Source organism: Macrotis lagotis, chromosome 1, assembly GCF_037893015.1.
Source record: "Macrotis lagotis isolate mMagLag1 chromosome 1, bilby.v1.9.chrom.fasta, whole genome shotgun sequence".
Classification (NCBI taxonomy): domain Eukaryota; kingdom Metazoa; phylum Chordata; class Mammalia; order Peramelemorphia; family Peramelidae; genus Macrotis; species Macrotis lagotis.
Genome location: NC_133658.1, coordinates 269,523,260 through 269,541,390, shown reverse-complemented (window position 1 = coordinate 269,541,390; position 18,131 = coordinate 269,523,260). Strand labels below are relative to the sequence as shown.

The following is an 18,131-nucleotide window of genomic DNA, read 5'->3' as shown; positions in this document are numbered from 1 at the left end:
CGCAGAAACTGCCACAGACAAGAATACTAGAATACAATTATTTACATAGAGCATCTGGTATTGCAATAACTTTCACAACAATAATAATGATATCTCATTTGCATAAAGCTATAGACTTTACAAGATTCTTCTAAGTCCATTTTCTCATTTGTACCTCACAAGATTATTGTGAGGTACTATAGATATTGTTTATTCCTGTGGTGTAGATGAGGAAACTGAGGTTCACAGGTAGGACCCCAAGTCTTCTGATTGATTCTAGTGCTCAGTCCTCTACATCATGCTACTTCACACTTGACCATGACTATCATAGTATTGCTATGAAAATGCCAAAACAGTAAGTGGGAGAGTGTTTGGTTACCATTTCATCCACTAATTCTTTCCCTCTTGGTTTAGCAGAACCTCTTTAGAATGTGATTCATTAAATGGATTTACAAATACCAGGGTTCAAGTTATCTCAACTATTCACTTCCTCTCCCTTGGATTATCATTAACATTAGACTTTCCTTAGGATGGTCTCCTCCATATCCTCCTCACTGGTAATCTGGATTCCATCCCTGGGTCCCATGACTCTGTATCTTATCTTTTTGGGGCTCGGGTTTATATGTCTCTTCTTGCTCAGCTCTAAACCATAGTTATTTTAACTGTATTTCTCCCCACCCCCACCCCCGCCGGGGTGTTAGATGGTGCCATATGGAGAGTGCCAGCCCTAAAGTCAGGAGGACCTGAGTTCAAAACCTGTCTCAGATACTTAGTATACAAGTGTGATCTTGTATCCCTCTCTGGCAATTCACTGGAGATGGCCCTTGCATCCAGGGCCATCTCCAGTCCTCCTGATTTCATATCTGACTACTGGATTGGATGGCTCTGGAGGAGAAAGTGAGACAGGTGACTTAGCACAGCACTCCCTCACTCAAATCCAATTCACATGATGTTGTGGCACCACCTCCCTGATGTCATGGTCTTCTTCAAGAAAGAAGGACAAATGTCATTTCTCCCTGAGTCTGCTTTCTAGTTTCCATTTCTGTGTGCTGTCTTCCCTCATTAGAATATAGGCTCCTTAAGAGAAAGGATTGTTTTGCTCACACAGTAAAAGTAAACACTTAATAAAATCTCTGTTTTCTCTCTGTCTCTGTCTCTGTCTCCGTCTCTGTCTTTCTGTCTCTTTGTCTCTCTGTCTGTCTCTCTCTGTCTCTGTCTTTCTCTGTCCTCTTTCCATTTCTATTTCCATTTCCATTTCCTTCTCTCTCTCCCTTCTCTCTCTCCTTTCTAACCCCTTCTCTTTTCCCCACTATCTTTGAATAATAGTGTTATTAATAATATCTAAAATTTATATAATGCTTTATGGTTACATAAACACTTTATTTTATATAATTTGAACACAACAACTCTGTGATATAAGTGCTATTCACAGATGAAGAGACTTGAGGCTGAGAGAGATTAGGTGAATTGGTTACTCAGGTTCACAAAGCTGGTAAATGTTATAGGCAGGATCTGAAATCAGGTCTTCCTGATTCAAGGTTTCACATTCTATCCACTGTACCTCCTAGCTATTACCAATAATGTAATAATCATAAACAATTTTATGGATGTGGTTTGTTTTTATATCTCAGGCATTTTTGGATATACACCCTTCCTCACCTTGAATTGAGCTCTCTTTTATTACAAAGAAAACCATAGTTTTCTAATGTTATAGAAGAAACAAAGAAAGCTAGTTAACAAAGAAAAATAGTTAGTAGAAATTTCTACTGCAGTGTCTAAACCTGATGATGGATGCAACAATTTGACCTTGTAATCCTTCAGTTCTCCACTGAGAGAAGGGAGGTATGTCATTATTTGTTCTCTGGGACCACTATTGGCATTTTTGTTACTTCATTGTAGGGATCTTTTCATTTTCATTATTGTTGTCATCATATCAACAACAGCTGCACAAAGGGGGACCACTAATATTTACTTCTCTAATCTTTTTCTCTTATAACTGGTGACCTTTGAGCAGCCAGATCCCTCTATGGGCTTCAAAGCTCCCTGTTCTTGCTTTCTTTATGACTCTTACTTCAGTATCTTTCAATTGTCTGTTTTTTCCTACCCTGAATTTTGGCATGGATATCCTGTCATGGAGAATCAGATTGAATTTGCTGACCTTTTAGCAAAAACTTCTTCCCTTGCCTCCCCCCCCTCCAACCTCTACTCCACAATCAATTACTACAATGCCTAATAAAGGATTTTCTTAGAAGCCAGCTCCTGTGCTATCAGATCATGAACAGAATGATGCACTGATTTCTCAGGGTTTTTTTTTTGCATGATCTACATTGTTTTCAGGATATCTATGTTGTATGGCAGATGTTACATTTGAAGTCAGGAAGTTCAAATATTACCTTACATTTAACCTCTGTTTGCTTCAGTTTCCTCATGTGTAAAAATAGGAATAATAATAGTGTCTATCTTCTAAGTTGTTACAAAAATCAAACAAGAAGTGCTTTGTAAATCTTAAAGTACTCTATAAGTTGTTGTTCTTTTTCTTCCTTTTCTTTCTTCTTCCTTCTTCTTTCTTCTCCTTCCCCCTTCCTCCTCTTCCTCCCCCTGCTTTCTGATTCATTACACTCACAGATGAGGAGTAAGTTGTTAACAATGAATTTGGAGTCAGATGTGTTGAATTTGAATACTGCCTCTGTGACTTGATTCCTATGAGCTTGGATAAATTCAGGTCTTACCCATTCACTTAAAAATTGTGTGACCTTGGGAACACCACTTATTCTCTTTTTTTTAGGTTTTTGCAAGGCAGACAGGGTTAAGTGGTTCTTGCCCAAGGCCACACAGCTAGGTAATTAATTATTAAGTGTCTGAGACCGGATTTGAACCCAGGTACTCCTGACTCCAAGGCCGGTGCTTTATCCATTACCCCACCTAGCCGCCCCACACCACTTATTCTTTATGGACCTTAGTTGTCTCAATATTGTACCTGGAATCATAAGGTCTGAGTTCAAATCTGTCCTTATTAACTGTGTGATCCTGGGAAAGTTCCTTAATCTCTGCCTCAGCTTCCTCATCTGTTAAAAGATTATTGTGAGGATCAAATGAGATAATATTTATAAAATGCTTTGTGAATCTAAAAGTACTATAGGAATGCTATTTACAATGATTAGATATTATTATTATAAAATGAGCAGACTCTGAGGTCCCTTTCAATTCTAAATATTATATTTCAATGATCACAAGGTTTGCCTGTGCGAGAGATCACAAGAAATATTAATTGAAGCTCCTTGGAACTAATAATACCCATTCACTTTGCTCCTTAATAATTTAAGGTTTAAACTCAAAGGATTTGACCTCCTTAGTGAGTGACTTGGGACAATTTTTACAGGTCCTAATTTACTCTTAAGTCTCAGTGACTTGGGGGGGGGGGTGTCTCAGGATAAGAATACCTTTCTACAGAAACTTTAAAAAAAACACATAAAAATCGAAGATCTGACTGATTCAAACACTGTCATATTTACAAAGTACTCTGCAAACCTTAAAAGTACTATAGAGTTGTGATATATTGTTATTATACCATGGAAAATTTTAGGGAATCCTCAATTCACTCCATTCATCTCATAGATGGAGAAATTGAGGCCCAGAGAGAGAGAATGGCTTGTCCTAGGTCATACAAAGAATAAACATGTAAGGGATTGAAAGCCCAGTTTCTTGGACTCTAAATCCAGTCTACCCTTTCTATTATTCCTTGTTGAAAGAGCCAGGATGGAACCCATGTCTTATGACACTAAAGGCTGCACCTAGGAAGGTAGAGTATGCATTATTGTCCTTATTTGGACAATAAACTGAGATTTATAGAGTCAAAATTGTCACATGTATTACTAGTGGAAGAATCAAGGAGTAGATCTCAGGTCTGTGAATCCTACCTAGTCTAATGTTTTATTTCTATTACACCCTGTTGACCTGATATAGACTAGAGATCCCGACCTGAGGAATCTATTCTTAGTCCTGCTGCTATCTCAAGAGGTGACCCAATAGATCTAGTTAAAGATCTTCCCTAGGCCCCCTTCTATGCATAAATTAAAAACATTGTCCAACCTCATTACTCTGAAGATGCCTCCTTAGCTCAGGCCTAGGAGATCAGGAACCATCATATGACACTTAAAATTCAAAGATAGATGTGTTGCAGGCAGTTATTAACTAGATAGTGTTTCCTTTGCAGTTCAAGAAATTTTGTGGAGTTATGGAGATCCTTTATTGGTCTGCTTCCTTCCTAAACTCAATTTCTCTCCAGTGAATAGAGAGATGAATGTGGCAGCCACTTGGGTCTCACAAATATTCTTCCAAACCAGAAAACCTAGGGCATCCAAAGTATGTCTATGCCCCAGGGACAGGTATTTTTAATTGCTATCATCTTGTCTTATAGGCAAGGAAACTGAGACTCATAGAATTTACAAAGCCAGCTCAAATGACATCTTATTTTCCATAGAACCAGTTATAGAGTTCAATTCTCCAAATTCATCCACCTTACTGATTCCTGGGGGGCTCTGTTGCTCACTAATGGGCTTGTATGTAGAAATAGCTCCCATTTCCTCAAAGGTGAGGATGGAAGAGGGAAGAGCAGAAATATTCTAATCCTAGATATGGCTTCAGATGGAGGCACCTGACCTTGCATTAACAGCTGCCTGTTCTTGTTGAAGCAGGCCGTGTGTAAAAAATATGTCCAAGGGGATGTCTCTTTAATCTTTCACAAAACACATCAAAACAAATTTAAGGAAATGCAGCCCTGTTCTTGCCTTTGAAAAGCTGCTTTGATAAGTAGATGATGACACAGCACATAAGCAGGGAGACATGCAAAGGGATTCTATTAACCTAGATAAAACTTTAGCCATTACCCTGAGCACTCAGGAAGGAATTTTAAATGAGATGTTTTTTCATGTGCATTTTTATGGCTGCACTATTATAGTGACTATTCATTTTTCAGAAATCTTCATGCAATTTCAATTCTGGGAGCTGCAAAGCTCTTTGTCTTTGTAGTACAAATGTCAGGGCAGCACCTTTGGCTTCCAGAGACTCAGGGAATAGAGTGACTACTCTGGCCTCCTTTAGGATTTAAAAAGCTAGGACCTAGGAGGAGACTAAAGGGTTAACATCAGCCTAGGATTTCACTTTCACACATATACATTTTTCCAAGAAGGAACAACTATGAAGTTCCTCATCTTCTTTCTAGAGCTCCTACCTGTGCTACCTTCTTTGAGGAAGAATAGGATTACAACAACAGAACCATTAGACAGTCTGAAGAAGCCCCAGAGGCTATCTTATCTAGTTGGAACTGTCATCTCAACTAGAATGTTCCTTAACAAGTGGCCAGTCAGCTTTCCAGGGAACACCTCTAGAGAGAGGAAACTCATTATCTCTTACAGGAGTCCACTTTGGTTTTATATTACCCTAATTGACAGGAAGTTTTCCTTCACATGGTAATGATAAAATATCTGCAATATTCAATAGTAATGATCAAAATTCAAGTAGTTTTAATCATGCTCTCTTAGCCTCTTTATTTAGAAGAGGAAGGCATTGAAGATCCAGAAAGTGAATTTTAAAGCCACTATGGTTAATCAGTGGTAGTATTTGATTAAAAACCCAAGTTTTCTGAAATACTTTTCTTATATTCTCCTTGCTTTCTAGCATCCTATCTTATACATAAGAACAAATAGCCCCCTCTTACCTTTCCAGTCTTATTCAGCATATATATATATATACTCTGTGATCCAGTGACAATGGTCTCTTTAGTATTCCTTGCACAAGTTACACCATTTTCTGACTCTGAGTATTTTCATTGACTTTCTCACTTGCTTAGAAATCTCTCCCTTTTCATCTCTACTTCCTCGCTTTCCTTGCTTCTTTCAAGTGCCAGCTAACATCCTTATTGTTGTTCATTCTTTGCTCTGGAAGAGGACCAATGACCTCATGGGGGGTCTTGACTTTCAAGTGAATTGGATTTAGATAAGTCAGAGCTATGCAATATTCAGCTTTACTCTTTTCTCCAGAGTCATCAAAGTCCATTGATAAGACAAAAGTCAAGATGACTGGCAGTGGCCTGGGATGCAGCCATTGATCTTGGCCTTTCTAAATCCTAGAAGCCTTTCCTGATTCCTAGGATTCCTGTTCATTCTAGTGTCTTCTCTTTGTTGATTACCTAAAACTGATCCTATATAGAGTTAGTTTGTATATAATTATTTGAATATTGTTTCCCCCATTAGATTGTGAGTTCTTTGAGGATTGGGACTGTCTTTTACCTTTTCTTTGCATCTCAGAAAAATGGTAGATGCTTACTAAGATCTTTTAAAAGAACAAAGGACAGGTCAGACCCTGGCTCTTCTGCTTTGTTCCCTGTGACCATTGCCCTCATCAAAAGATGCAGCATCTCCCTTTTTTAGTTTTTCTACTCAATTCCAAAGCTTTCCAAAACTTCCATAGAAGCCTAGCACAGGCCCCATTGAGCAAACCTCCAAAATCAATCCTCTGTTTTCCTCAGCTTCCCTTTAATAATATATTCTGAATCTTGTGCACATTTAATTTACTCCACCAATTTCCTGTCCCACTTTCACATTCCCCCCACCCCCTTCCACTTTTTGACTGTAAAACCTGGGAAAAGGATAAGTTATCCTGACAACTCTGTCAGGGCATCATTCCTGCTAATACATCACATTAGAGTCTCACTGAAGCATGAACAATGCAGATCTGGGCCACACCATTGTCAGCCGCCAGGAACGTGGCCTCGTAGACATTATTCTTAATGTAGACAGACTCTCGATCAAGGACAGCCGCTGTGGTGATTTGACCATTCGTGGCATTAATGTTCAGCCAGTTTGCTGGATCGGACAGCTTGGAGTATCTATGGAGAAAAGGAATAAATACAGGCAGAGTTCTCTCGATGGGCCTTTGGTAGAATTGGAAATAAAGAATTTTTTTTCCCTTCCTTTTAAGTACTGCTGATCTTATTAGGGAAAAGATGGCAGCAATGAGGGTTGTCACCTGAAACAGCCAAAATTCAGAGCTAGGTCATTCTTGATATCAGCATGGGAAATTGTTACTAAGATCCCAGGATGCTTGGTGGAATTGCTTGGTATAGCAGACGCTCCTGAATTTCCTCCCCATAAATTACCCTATAGGCCTCTGGCAAATGACTGTTCACTGGGAGAAGCCTAGCTTTTCCTCTCTCTCTCTGCTTATAATCATAAGATCATAAAATTTAGAGTTGGATGGAGATATATCCAAATTCCTCTTTTTTTTTTTTAATAAATAAGGAAACTGAGATTTGGAGAAGATTTGAGCAAAGCTGAATCATGATTATAATTCTCTCACCCCCTATTGGCTTTGATCCTGTCCTCAATCTTCCTTTAGTATTAAGTTGATGTGCTCATCTGGGGTTGTGGGGTATATTATTTTGGAATGCCATGTCTCTTTAGATTGAAAAGTCTTTAAATATCATGTCTATATCTTTTGTATCCTCTGTTATCAGCAGATGACCTAGTGGGTAGGTATTCATTTTACAAAATAATTCACATGAAAATTTTTGTTAAAATCTATACTTTTTATTCACCATCCCCCTTTCATGTACTCATTATTCCAGCCAAATAGGTCAACTTGACATTCCCCAGACATGGTACTCTATCATCCACTTCTCTGCCTTTGAACAGTCTCTCCTTCATTCCTAGTATGCCACCTCTACATCTTAGGATTCTTAGCTTCTTTCAAGACTCAGAACACACACACACACACACACACACACACACACACACACACACACACACACACACACACACACAGTATTATGATTATATATATATATGTATCTATACATTTCTTTTTTTTTAAAGTTTTTGAAAGGCAAATGGGGTTAAGTGGCTTGTCCAAGGCCACACAGCTAGGTAATTATTAAGTGTCTGAGGTTGGATTGAACTCAGGCATTCTTGACTCCAGGGCCAGTGCTCTATCCCCTGGGCCACCTAGCCCCTCCCTGCATTCTTCATAGTAGAATGCAAGCTTCTTGAGGACAGAGATTGTTTTTCATGCTATCTATATCTCTATAGTGTCTCACTTAACAAATACTTTTTGGATTGAATTGGAAATTGATCAAATTGTTTAGATTTAGATTTAGAATTTTAAGAGACTTTAGAGATCACTGAGTTTAATCCCTTCATTTATAAAAGAGTTGAGGCACAGAGCTTAAATGACTCTACTAGGGTCATACAAGTTAGTAAATATTGGGGATATGGGGTGGGATTCCCACCAAGGTCTTCCTCATTCCAATTCCCTGTAGCAACTTTAAACCATGAAGCAACTTATAAGGATTAAATATGTAAAAATCTTTTCAGAAGCACATCTATTTTGTAAAGCATGGACCCTATTTACACATACTCAAGATTGTATCTAGTCCTTGTGGCACTCAAATTTGCCTCTCCTTGCAGGCTTCTTTGACTAGTTCCTCTCTCATCTTTTTTGCTGTGTCAGCCACAGGGGGAAAAAAATCTCATTTTGCATTTCAGAAAGCTGTGCTGAGGAAAAGCTCAACTGAACTTAATAGCCTCAGTCTGCTATGGCAAAGCACTGTTCTTTGCTATAAACCCCAGGTAAACAGCTTTATGCCTTTGTTTTCAAAATGTGCCACTTGATCCATCGGCAAAACAACAATTTTGCCAAAAAATGTGTGGTCTGGGAACTTCAGCTGGAGCAGTTGAACAGCCCCTGGCTGGAGGTTATTAGGGGAGGCACTTTCAGATATGATGTCTAGACAGTACAAGCCTGAGGCTTCTCTAAGCCTACTGAGTCTCTTCCAAGGACTGCACTGGCCATTCCATGGAGGCAACAATGCAGCACTTCCCTGGGTCATGTTCTTTATAATATAAGGGATCTTGAACAGGTCCCTTGGCTCAGGTGAAATAAGGATAGTCTGAGGGGGTGGGAAAGGAAAGGTCAATGGATTAGAGCATTTTGCAGGCTTTTGAACCTCCCGCCATGTCTCCAAATATTTCTGCCCTCAGTTTAAATCCCTTGATCTGGGACTTTCTCCATCAGACAAATGGAGATATATACCCATTGCCTGCTTGTTCAATTATGTCAAGAAACTGAGGATTTTATTCAAGGGATTATTCTCTCCACTTATGCAAATAAAAAAAAATTTTGTGATTTAGTAAATGATCTTTGAAGTTTGTGGCCAAAAACCACAACTCTCTTTAGTCAATCTTATGATGAGTCTCACCATGTTTAAACAGGTTCTTAGAAAAAAGAGGAATCATAGTCTAGTGCATTTACAATTGAACTTGGAGACAGGAAGACCTGAGTTAAAATCTTGCCCCAAACACTTAATAATGTAACTCTGGGCAAGTTGATTGACCTTCTGAGGTTTCAATTTCTTCATATGTAAAATAAAGGCATTGGACTAGATGATTTTGATGATATAGAGAGATTTCTGAAGTATTGTACTGTGAAGAAAATAGCACTCATATCAGGTGGTCTTGATATTTCTTAGTAAAGCTGAAGTCAAGGCCCTCTGCTAAGAGTGAGAGTAGAGGAGTGATGGAGGTTTGAGAAAAGAGAGGGTTTAGAATAGGTGGGGAGAAAGAGAGAGGAGAAGAGGGGGAGGGGGAAGGAAAGAGGGAGAGACAATCAGAGGCAAATAAGAATGAATAAGAGGATTGTTATGTAGCAGCAGCAGTAGCAAGGGACTCATAGAACTTGGATAATATAAATTTATAACGGAACTATCTGGCATGTTTGTGTGACTTTCTCTAACAGTGTTCTGCAACACGTGTATGGGAACAACAAAGGTAGATGGTAGCAGAAAACCCAGGGCTAAGATTTGGCAAGACATATGTGGCAACAGAACAAGGGGATAAGGGATTTTCAGATAAGGGGACAGCTTGTGATTAAACTAGTTAAACACAGTGTTAAGAATAAAAAAAGGGAAGAAAGTGAAATTAGAATAGACATGATAGGATGACCTAGTTGGAAAAGGTGGAATGATGAGGCTGATAAAAGGATAAAGAATAAAGGTAGACATAGGATATGAAATTAGGATCAGAGGAAGGAAATAAGGACTTTAATATTAGAGGTAGATCACAGGTGATGGTAAGATCTAGGGTGTGATCATTTCTGTGCATGGCTGGGGTAGAGGGAAAATGTAAATAATAGGGATTTGGGAGGGTGAAGACCCAAGAGCCAAGGTATTTGAGGGGCTTCAATCTATACATTGAAGTCTTTAAGTATAAAAGAAGAAGTTAGAGGAGTTAAGTACAGAAGATCTAGAAAGGAGGGAAATGAGCAAACCATTGTCAGTCCAGTTCAGCTTCAGGGGGATAATAAACTAGGTCCAAAAATGAAATAGGAGACCAGGTAAAATATTCTTTGAGAAACTGTGGCATGCCATCAATGATCTCAAGGTTCATGCTACTGCAAAAGTAGCACTGATACTAAAGTTCCATGGCTTTGCTTAATAGAAAAATGTTAATTTGGAAAACCCAAATCTTAATAATTACCTAGCTGTGTGGCCTTGGGCAAGCCATTTGCCTTGAAAAAACATTAAAAAAAAAGGCACTAGGAGAAGCCTTGTAGCACGTTGGTTAAATAGAATAGTCATGGAGGATATAAGGATATACACAAGAGTCATAAAGAATGCAAAGGCAAAGTTGGATTGCCATCTGTACTTGAATATGCTCAAATTGAAGGGATTGCTGATACATAGAAGTATCTAACTAAACAAAAAAAAAGGCATTTGAAACTCAGGGAGGAACTTTCCTGAGGAGTCTAGTTGCTGAAAGTGATATCAGCATCTCCAGAGAAGCAAGGAAGTTCAGGTTTGAAAAGGACAAGAAACTTTCTTGCTAACCTTTCCCTTGCCCCCACCCCCACCCCATTCACTGAATGAAAATGTTAGTATCTTTCTATTTTGTTCATTTTGCCCACTCTACAAGTTAGGGATGGCCGAAGAATTCATCCATTACTGGGAAGCCCTAATCTGACCATGATGTTTCTTTTAAGACCACTAATTCCACAAGATTTAATCACATATTACAGTCTTTTCAAATCAAATCAAGGTTGCACCTAATTTTTGGGATGAGAAAAGAAGAGAATCCTTTCTCCCTTACAAAAGAATATTTGAGTTGGAAGGGACATTAGAGATCATCATTAGATGATCAATTTTTAAAAGAAACTAAGTTTCCAAAAAGACATGTTTTGGGTTACACAGTATCATAGCTGAGACTAGAACACATTTGACTATTTTAAGTTTGATTCTTTCCTTCTGGCTCTAAATTGTATGTCTTTACACAGTTGGAGATGGAAGCAAAGATAAGGCTGGGTGTAAACTCTAAGGGCATCTTCTCTAAGTCAGTAGATCTCAGTTCCCTAGAGTCCAGGGGAAGATTGCCCAGGGTTCTGAGTTTAGGTTGCTCCTTTCAACCAGGAAATCATCAGTAACTTTTCCCTTAAGGAACTCTTCCTTTTTTTTTTTTAAATCTAGGGTAGAATGAGTCTGGTGAATACAGAACTCTAGGGTAGCCACTTGGGACCCTGAGAGGAAAGCCAAGGAAGCAAACTTGGTTTTGATTTTTATAATGGGAGAGGTACCTGTTAGCTCTGGGTTTGGGTGGCTTTTCCCAAGGGACTAGCTGAACTGGGTAAAACTGAACTAACATTTTTGGGTCAAAGATTTTCTTTCCTCCAGGGACCCACCTTACTGCCTGCTGCATGAACCTATCAGGATCCACAGCAGAAAATGTAGTCAACACTGTCCCCATAGGAACACCCTCCTCTAAGCGGATCAGCTTGTGGTTAGAAGGGAAATATGGGGCCTCGTTAATGTCCATGACTGAGATGGTCACTCCTGCTGTAGACTGGAAGGACATCTGGATCCCACTGGCCAAGGGTGCTTGATTGGATACCATCACAGTCAGCATGAAAGCTCTGTTCATCTCATAGTCAACAGCCTAGAACAAGGGAAACAAGAACAATAAGTGGACACAAGAACACAGGAAGGCATTGTCATTTTTGAAGTTTAGAAACTGAGAACTCCCCAAATTCTACACCGAGAATTGGTATGGAGTTGCAAAGATACCCAATAGGTTGGAGGGAGGAAGGAAAAAGTAAGTGGAATTACTTACTGATGCAAATTTTGTTCAAAAGGGGACTAGGCTGCCTTAAAAGGCATTATTTTCACATGTTTTGTCTTTTCACATTCATGGGAACCTTTCTGTCCCTAGAATACACTGAATCCTGAGGTCTCTAGTTCTGAATGTACTTTGTTCATTTCTCCCTCTTCACAATGATACACTGGATCAAGAAGAGGAACAGTTTTTTTCCTTGCCTTTCACTACTACTTCCAGACCTTCCTCTGTTGCCATTACTTAGTAACCTCTCCTCTTTATGACTCTCCTTTCTATTTTATTCAAATCCATATCCATATCCTGGTAATAGTTTTCTACTAGTCCCTAGCTTATTCTTTTGCCTTTCTCAAGGAGCTGAATAGTAAGTGGCTTACAGTAAAAAAAAGCTGATACAAAGGAATAATCAATCTTTGATCTCTCCATTGCACAGTGATCTATTTCCACAACCCAGATTTCTATAATTCTTATCCTTGAACATGTCTGATATATATATATATATATATATATATATGTATATATACACATATATGTGTTTATATACTCTCTTACCTCTCGCTTTGCCTCAGTCCTCTTATAAAGCTTTTCTTTATCATCACTAGTACTACCTCCAGATACTTTTACTTTCCCTTTGCTTTCCTAATCGTTGTCCTGGCTTCATCTTCCTTTCTTTGCAAACTTATCTTGTAGTTAAGCAAGTCAATTATATACTATCCTCTACCCTGAAATCCCTTATCCTCTTGTCTTTTTGCTAATCATGTCTTGTGAAACCCCAACCTTGGATTATCCCTATTATTCACCATCTCTACTCCTACTTGGATGATACTGAACACAAATGGAGAAAGTCACACCTTTCTGCTATATAGGCATACTACAAATGAGTGTTACATTATTTTAACTAGACCTCTCCACATACAGCAATCTTTTTATTCTTCTTCCCCAATTGGTTTTCTTGCTATACTCCCCCCCAAAAAATTGATCCAAATTTTCTTGTCTCTCTTCTAAAACCCCTTATGCTATTTTCTTCCTTCTCCTTTTCAGTAGAGCAGTTTGCCTCTCTACTGAGAAAATTGAGCTCCCTTTACTCTCTTATTTTACAACTTTAAAACCCCTAACATCATCATTAATTCTCTTTTCCTTTATCCAAGTCTTTGAGGAGCTTCCTTGCAAAAGTGAACCATTCTGTTTATGTTATTGATAACATCCTGTTTGATCTCCTCCATGATTTAGCCCTCTTGAACCATTTCTTCCCTTTTTAATCTTGTCTCTTCCTACCTATTGCCTTCCTTGCTGCTTACAAACACAGAGATCTCTCCCATCCTTCAAAAACCTTTATCATGATCCCTATCAGCTCTCATCTCCTCTCTTCTGTCTTTCATGACCAAATACCTGTCTTCTGTCTATTCCTCAAACCACTGCAATAACTTTTTTTTCTCACCAATCAATTAAAAATGTTCTATTCAAGGTTATAAATGATCTCTTAGTTGAATGATCTGATAGGTTTTCTCAGTTTTTAACCCTCTTGACCTTCTGCAGTATTTGACACTGATGATGAGGTCTTTCTAAGATAACAATTGACATTTGCAGAGCTCATTTAAACTTCCATAGAATTTTCTATATCTTAGCTCATTAGGCAAGTACTATCTATATAGATAGAGGAAACTGAGACCTAGAGAAGTTAGGAAATATGTCAGAGCAAGTGCTTGATCCTGGACTTCCTAATTCCAAGATTGGCACTTTATCCAGTACACTATGCTATTGTGACATGGTCCGAGGATGCCATTCCTTTGCTCATGAAACAACAGTGGCTCACTTTTGTCTTTGGGATAACTTACATATTTCTCTCTGACATTTAAAACCCTTCACATTTGGGTTCCAGTCTACTGCTGCACATTATTACATTTCATATATTTTATATTCCAGTCAAACTTCCTATGTTATTTTTCTTGAACATAGCATGCTATCTTTCATCTCCATGCTTTGCACAGACTGTCTCCTATGCTGGAATGCATTCATTTTTTACTTCTGTCTCAGAGAATCCCCAGTCTCCTTCAAATCTTAGTCCAAGGGCCACCTCCCATACTAGGTCTATCTCAATTTCCCCAGTTGCTATGGGACTTTGCATTAAGATGCTGATATGTGGGTATAGTAAGGATTTCTTTTTTTTACTCCCAGCAGTGATTTCCATCCTTGTACCTCACCTCATGGTTCTTTGTAGGTTGAGGTCAATACTGATGCAACCTGCCCCAGGCAGAATTGTGCTGGGAAAGAGGTTATTCAATACACCTGAGGTCAGACTATCCTCTTTGCCCATCTCATTTATTGTTTTTACCTCTGAGGAAAATATTCTTCTAGTAATGATTTCATTTTTGACTTAAAGCACTGTCTAGTATGTCTTTCCCTCTCCTCAATCCCCAAAATACCTATGGCCTCTCAGTAGGTTTAACCTTAATGTACTACAGTTTCAAACTCTCTCTACACTTTTCTCTTCCTATTCTAAGGGCAGGGGCTAAACATACATCACCCAGGGCTGAATTATGCAGGAATACACCTCAAACTGGGAAGGACAGTTGGTTATAACTTATTAATTTAGAAGTCTATCAATTCCCTTGAAGACAGCTTCTAACATGAGGGTTATTGATTGATTTCAGGGCCAGCATGTTCTGAAAAGAGAAAGGAGGAGGGCAAGAAGAGAGAGCAAGGGTAGAATTCAAACTAGAGATGCTTTGGACCCAAAGCAGAAACCTGCATTGAAAAAATAAAGCAGCTCAGAAGTGGCAGGATCTGCTGAAGGAATTCGCTCTGAAGACTTGTGCAAATTTACTTAATGTAAAAGAAATGATTTCCACACAATCATGTTGAGCACATAGCCAGTAAGTAAAAAGAATGTAGATTTATATTCAGCATTCTTTCTCCCTCCCCAATAGGCACCCTCCTCTCTCCCAACCCTTTATCTCACTGACTCATCGCTTTCAATAATAGACACATGATAAAGGTGCCAATATAAATACCACACTGGTTCCTGTTGGACTTCAAGAATCAAGCTATCCTTTCAGTATTCATTCTTCTTTCTATCTTGTACAATATTTGCCAATCTGCTAAATATGTCAAACTCTTATAAATATCTAGTAAGAAATTACATTTAAACATATCCTGTCTACTGTCTTTTGATTATGATTCATCCAAGTAGGGGATTAAGAAAACTCACTGAGCAGCAGATCTATTCTCTTGGTAAAAGAAGGTAGATATGACAATTTAAATTGATAGGGGAGCAACAGAACTGGTCAGAGAAAATGAAAGAAGGAAAATACTAGTAGATAGGGCTCAGAGAGGGCTGTTTCCAGATATATTACAGAAGTACCAAAAGAGGAAAGAGGATGAGTTATTTCGATATCCACCTAAATAGAAGCTGAAAGTCATTCTTTTCTCTATTTCCTTAGAGAGTTGATTCTGCAACTCTAAATGGAAAGAGATTAGACTGTCACAATAACAACTTCTGTACTAGGTAGTCAATAACATTTATTAAGGATCTACTATGTGACTATGCTAAGTAGTTTATGCTAAGATACAAAGGAAGATTAATGATAATTTCTGCTCTCAAAGAACTCGGTCTAATGGGAAAGACAACATGCAAACATCTTCATTTTAACAAGCTATATTCAGGATAAATAAGAAATAATCAACAGAGGGAAGTCACCAGGATTAAGAAAGATTAGGAAAAGCTTCCAGGAGAAGGCAGAATTGTGAGGGAACTTGAAGGAATCCAGGAGACAGAGATGAAGATGGAGAATATCACAGGTATTGGGGGGGGGTCAGCCAGAGAAAAATTCCTGGAGTTGAAAGATAGAATGTTTTGTTTGAGAAAAGCAATGTGTTCATTTTCACTGGGGAGGATTTGAGGGTTCTCAGGGATGCCTAGACACCTTATAAAGTCAATTAGAATTATAGATGATCAGGGTTAGAATGACCTTTAGAGGTCATGGAGTCCAAATCTCCTCATTTTGTAGATGGGGCAATTGACAAGATAAGGAAAATGATACTGGTTAGTGGCAGGGTCTATATTAGAATTCAGATGTCCATAATCTTACCTCAGTGATTAACTTCTGCCATAGTATCTCTCTACTTTATCTTGAAATGTCAGCTTTTAGGATAGAGATTACAGATCCAGGATGGAGAGACACTGATATATAAAAGAAAGTGAGGGGAGCTGGGAGATCATAGATTTTGAACTGAAAAGGACCTCTGAGACTTCCATATCAATTTTACAAATGTAAAAACTGAAGTTTATGGGGGCAGTTAAAAGTCTAAGGTTATATATGTGGAATGCATTCAAGGCAGGATTTGACACCCTGTTACACTGATTTCTCTTGTGCTTCATTTTCCATACTTAAAAGTTAGGATAATAACATATTTTTATTTACCTTAGAGATGTTTGAGAGAATGTCACAAAAGACTTTCATAGTCAGGTAACCAAATTTATAGTGGGCAAATTATGGCTGCAAAGAAAGAGTTTATAAGACCTTATAGAAAGTGGAAGAGAGAAAACTAAAAATGCATGGTCTTAGGTAGAGATTCTCTGGGATAATGGAATTACTAGATCATAAAAGTATGGTTAAAACAAACCTAGATAAGAATGAGCTGAAGTAGTGACAAATTGAAGTGATCTAGAGCAGGAATAGGCTTCTTAAGAGGGGTTTGTTTATTAAACTGTGAGCTCCTTTAGAGGAACGACTCTCTCTTGCCTATCTTTGTATCTCCAATACTTTGCACAGGACTAAGTACGTAATATAAACTTAGTGAATTCCAGTTGACTGACTGATCATCCAATAGAAGGTGAGAAGATGATTTATAGCCTATCTTCCCATGACAGCCAATCATGGGGTCTGTCTCAACCAATACCAATTTCCTTATCTCTCATAATTCCCTTTCTGGCTCTGTCCCCTCCATCTTCAGTGCATAGACTTGGTATCTCCTTTTTTGGCTCAGGGAATCAGTTTGGCTTAGACACCCACAGAGGATATAGTGCATATGCTCCTGGGAAAATCCTTCTCTTCCCTATTCTGACCCAGCACACCAACCCTTTGTTCTCTGGATTACCTCTTGGCCACAGCAGATATTCAGTGGAGTGTGTGACAGATTCTTCCCTCCTTCCTTTTCATTTGGGTAGCATAGAATGTGTAGGCATAGATGGGTTGCTATAAATTGAAGTTCTAAGTACATTATCTTCTCCTCCACCCTTTTTCAATCTTCCTTATTGGTTGGTATCAATGTACCACAGCTTCATCTTTGACTCTACACTTTCCTTCACCAGATCTTCTGACCCTATGGTTGCTCTCTTTTCATTACCTCACAGCTCACTTAGTGGCAATCAAAACTTGAACTCAAGTTTCTTGATTTCCAGTCCAATGCTTTTTTCCTATATGTAACATTATTTGATATGTAAAGATTTAATGTAAGGAATTATAAAGAGGGAAGTACATACTGCCACAAGGCCTATTTGAGTTCTAAGAGGATGCTTAAATATCCTAATACTGTTAAAATGGAATATAATAGGAATTAATATAGTAAATGTGATATCTTTGAACCTCAACAAATAAGAAATTAGAATCAACTCTTAAGGCATAAAGAAATCTTTCTAGATTTCCTGACTACCTAACACTCAGAGTTCTAGGAGCTTTCAGTTCTATAAACCATACCAAAACTCAATCCTGATATACTTCTTGCCATGTTTTGCCATGACTCCTTCATCCCAGATCTCTCACCTGTAACTCATGTGTAGCCAGAGCCAACAAGCTCTTCCCCAAGAGTCCTCTGGAGAATTAGGAGGGATGAAGGTTACACCGAATGAATATATTGCTTAATAAAATTGTGGTGGTGTCATAATTGAACAAGCTGGTAAAGGCAAGTGATCTTTCTCCTATATTTATTGGTTTGCTTCCCCAGGGGACAAGGAATAATGTAGTATGTCATGCATTAAAAATTATATCACTGTTCTGAGCT

The 18,131-nt window shown here is 38.4% G+C and overlaps 1 protein-coding gene across 1 annotated transcript in view; it reads right to left on the bottom strand.

Annotated features, from left to right (window-relative positions):
* CDH4 (cadherin 4) overlaps nt 1-18,131 on the bottom strand; it is a 1,140,604-nt gene that overhangs the window by 25,554 nt on the left and 1,096,919 nt on the right. Inside the window, exons 10-11 of the mRNA XM_074210396.1 lie at nt 11,704-11,957; nt 6,723-6,865 (exon numbers count right to left, since the gene is read on the bottom strand). Of these exons, the coding sequence (XP_074066497.1) occupies nt 6,723-6,865; nt 11,704-11,957 (397 nt within the window). The remainder of the gene's footprint in view (nt 1-6,722; nt 6,866-11,703; nt 11,958-18,131) is intronic.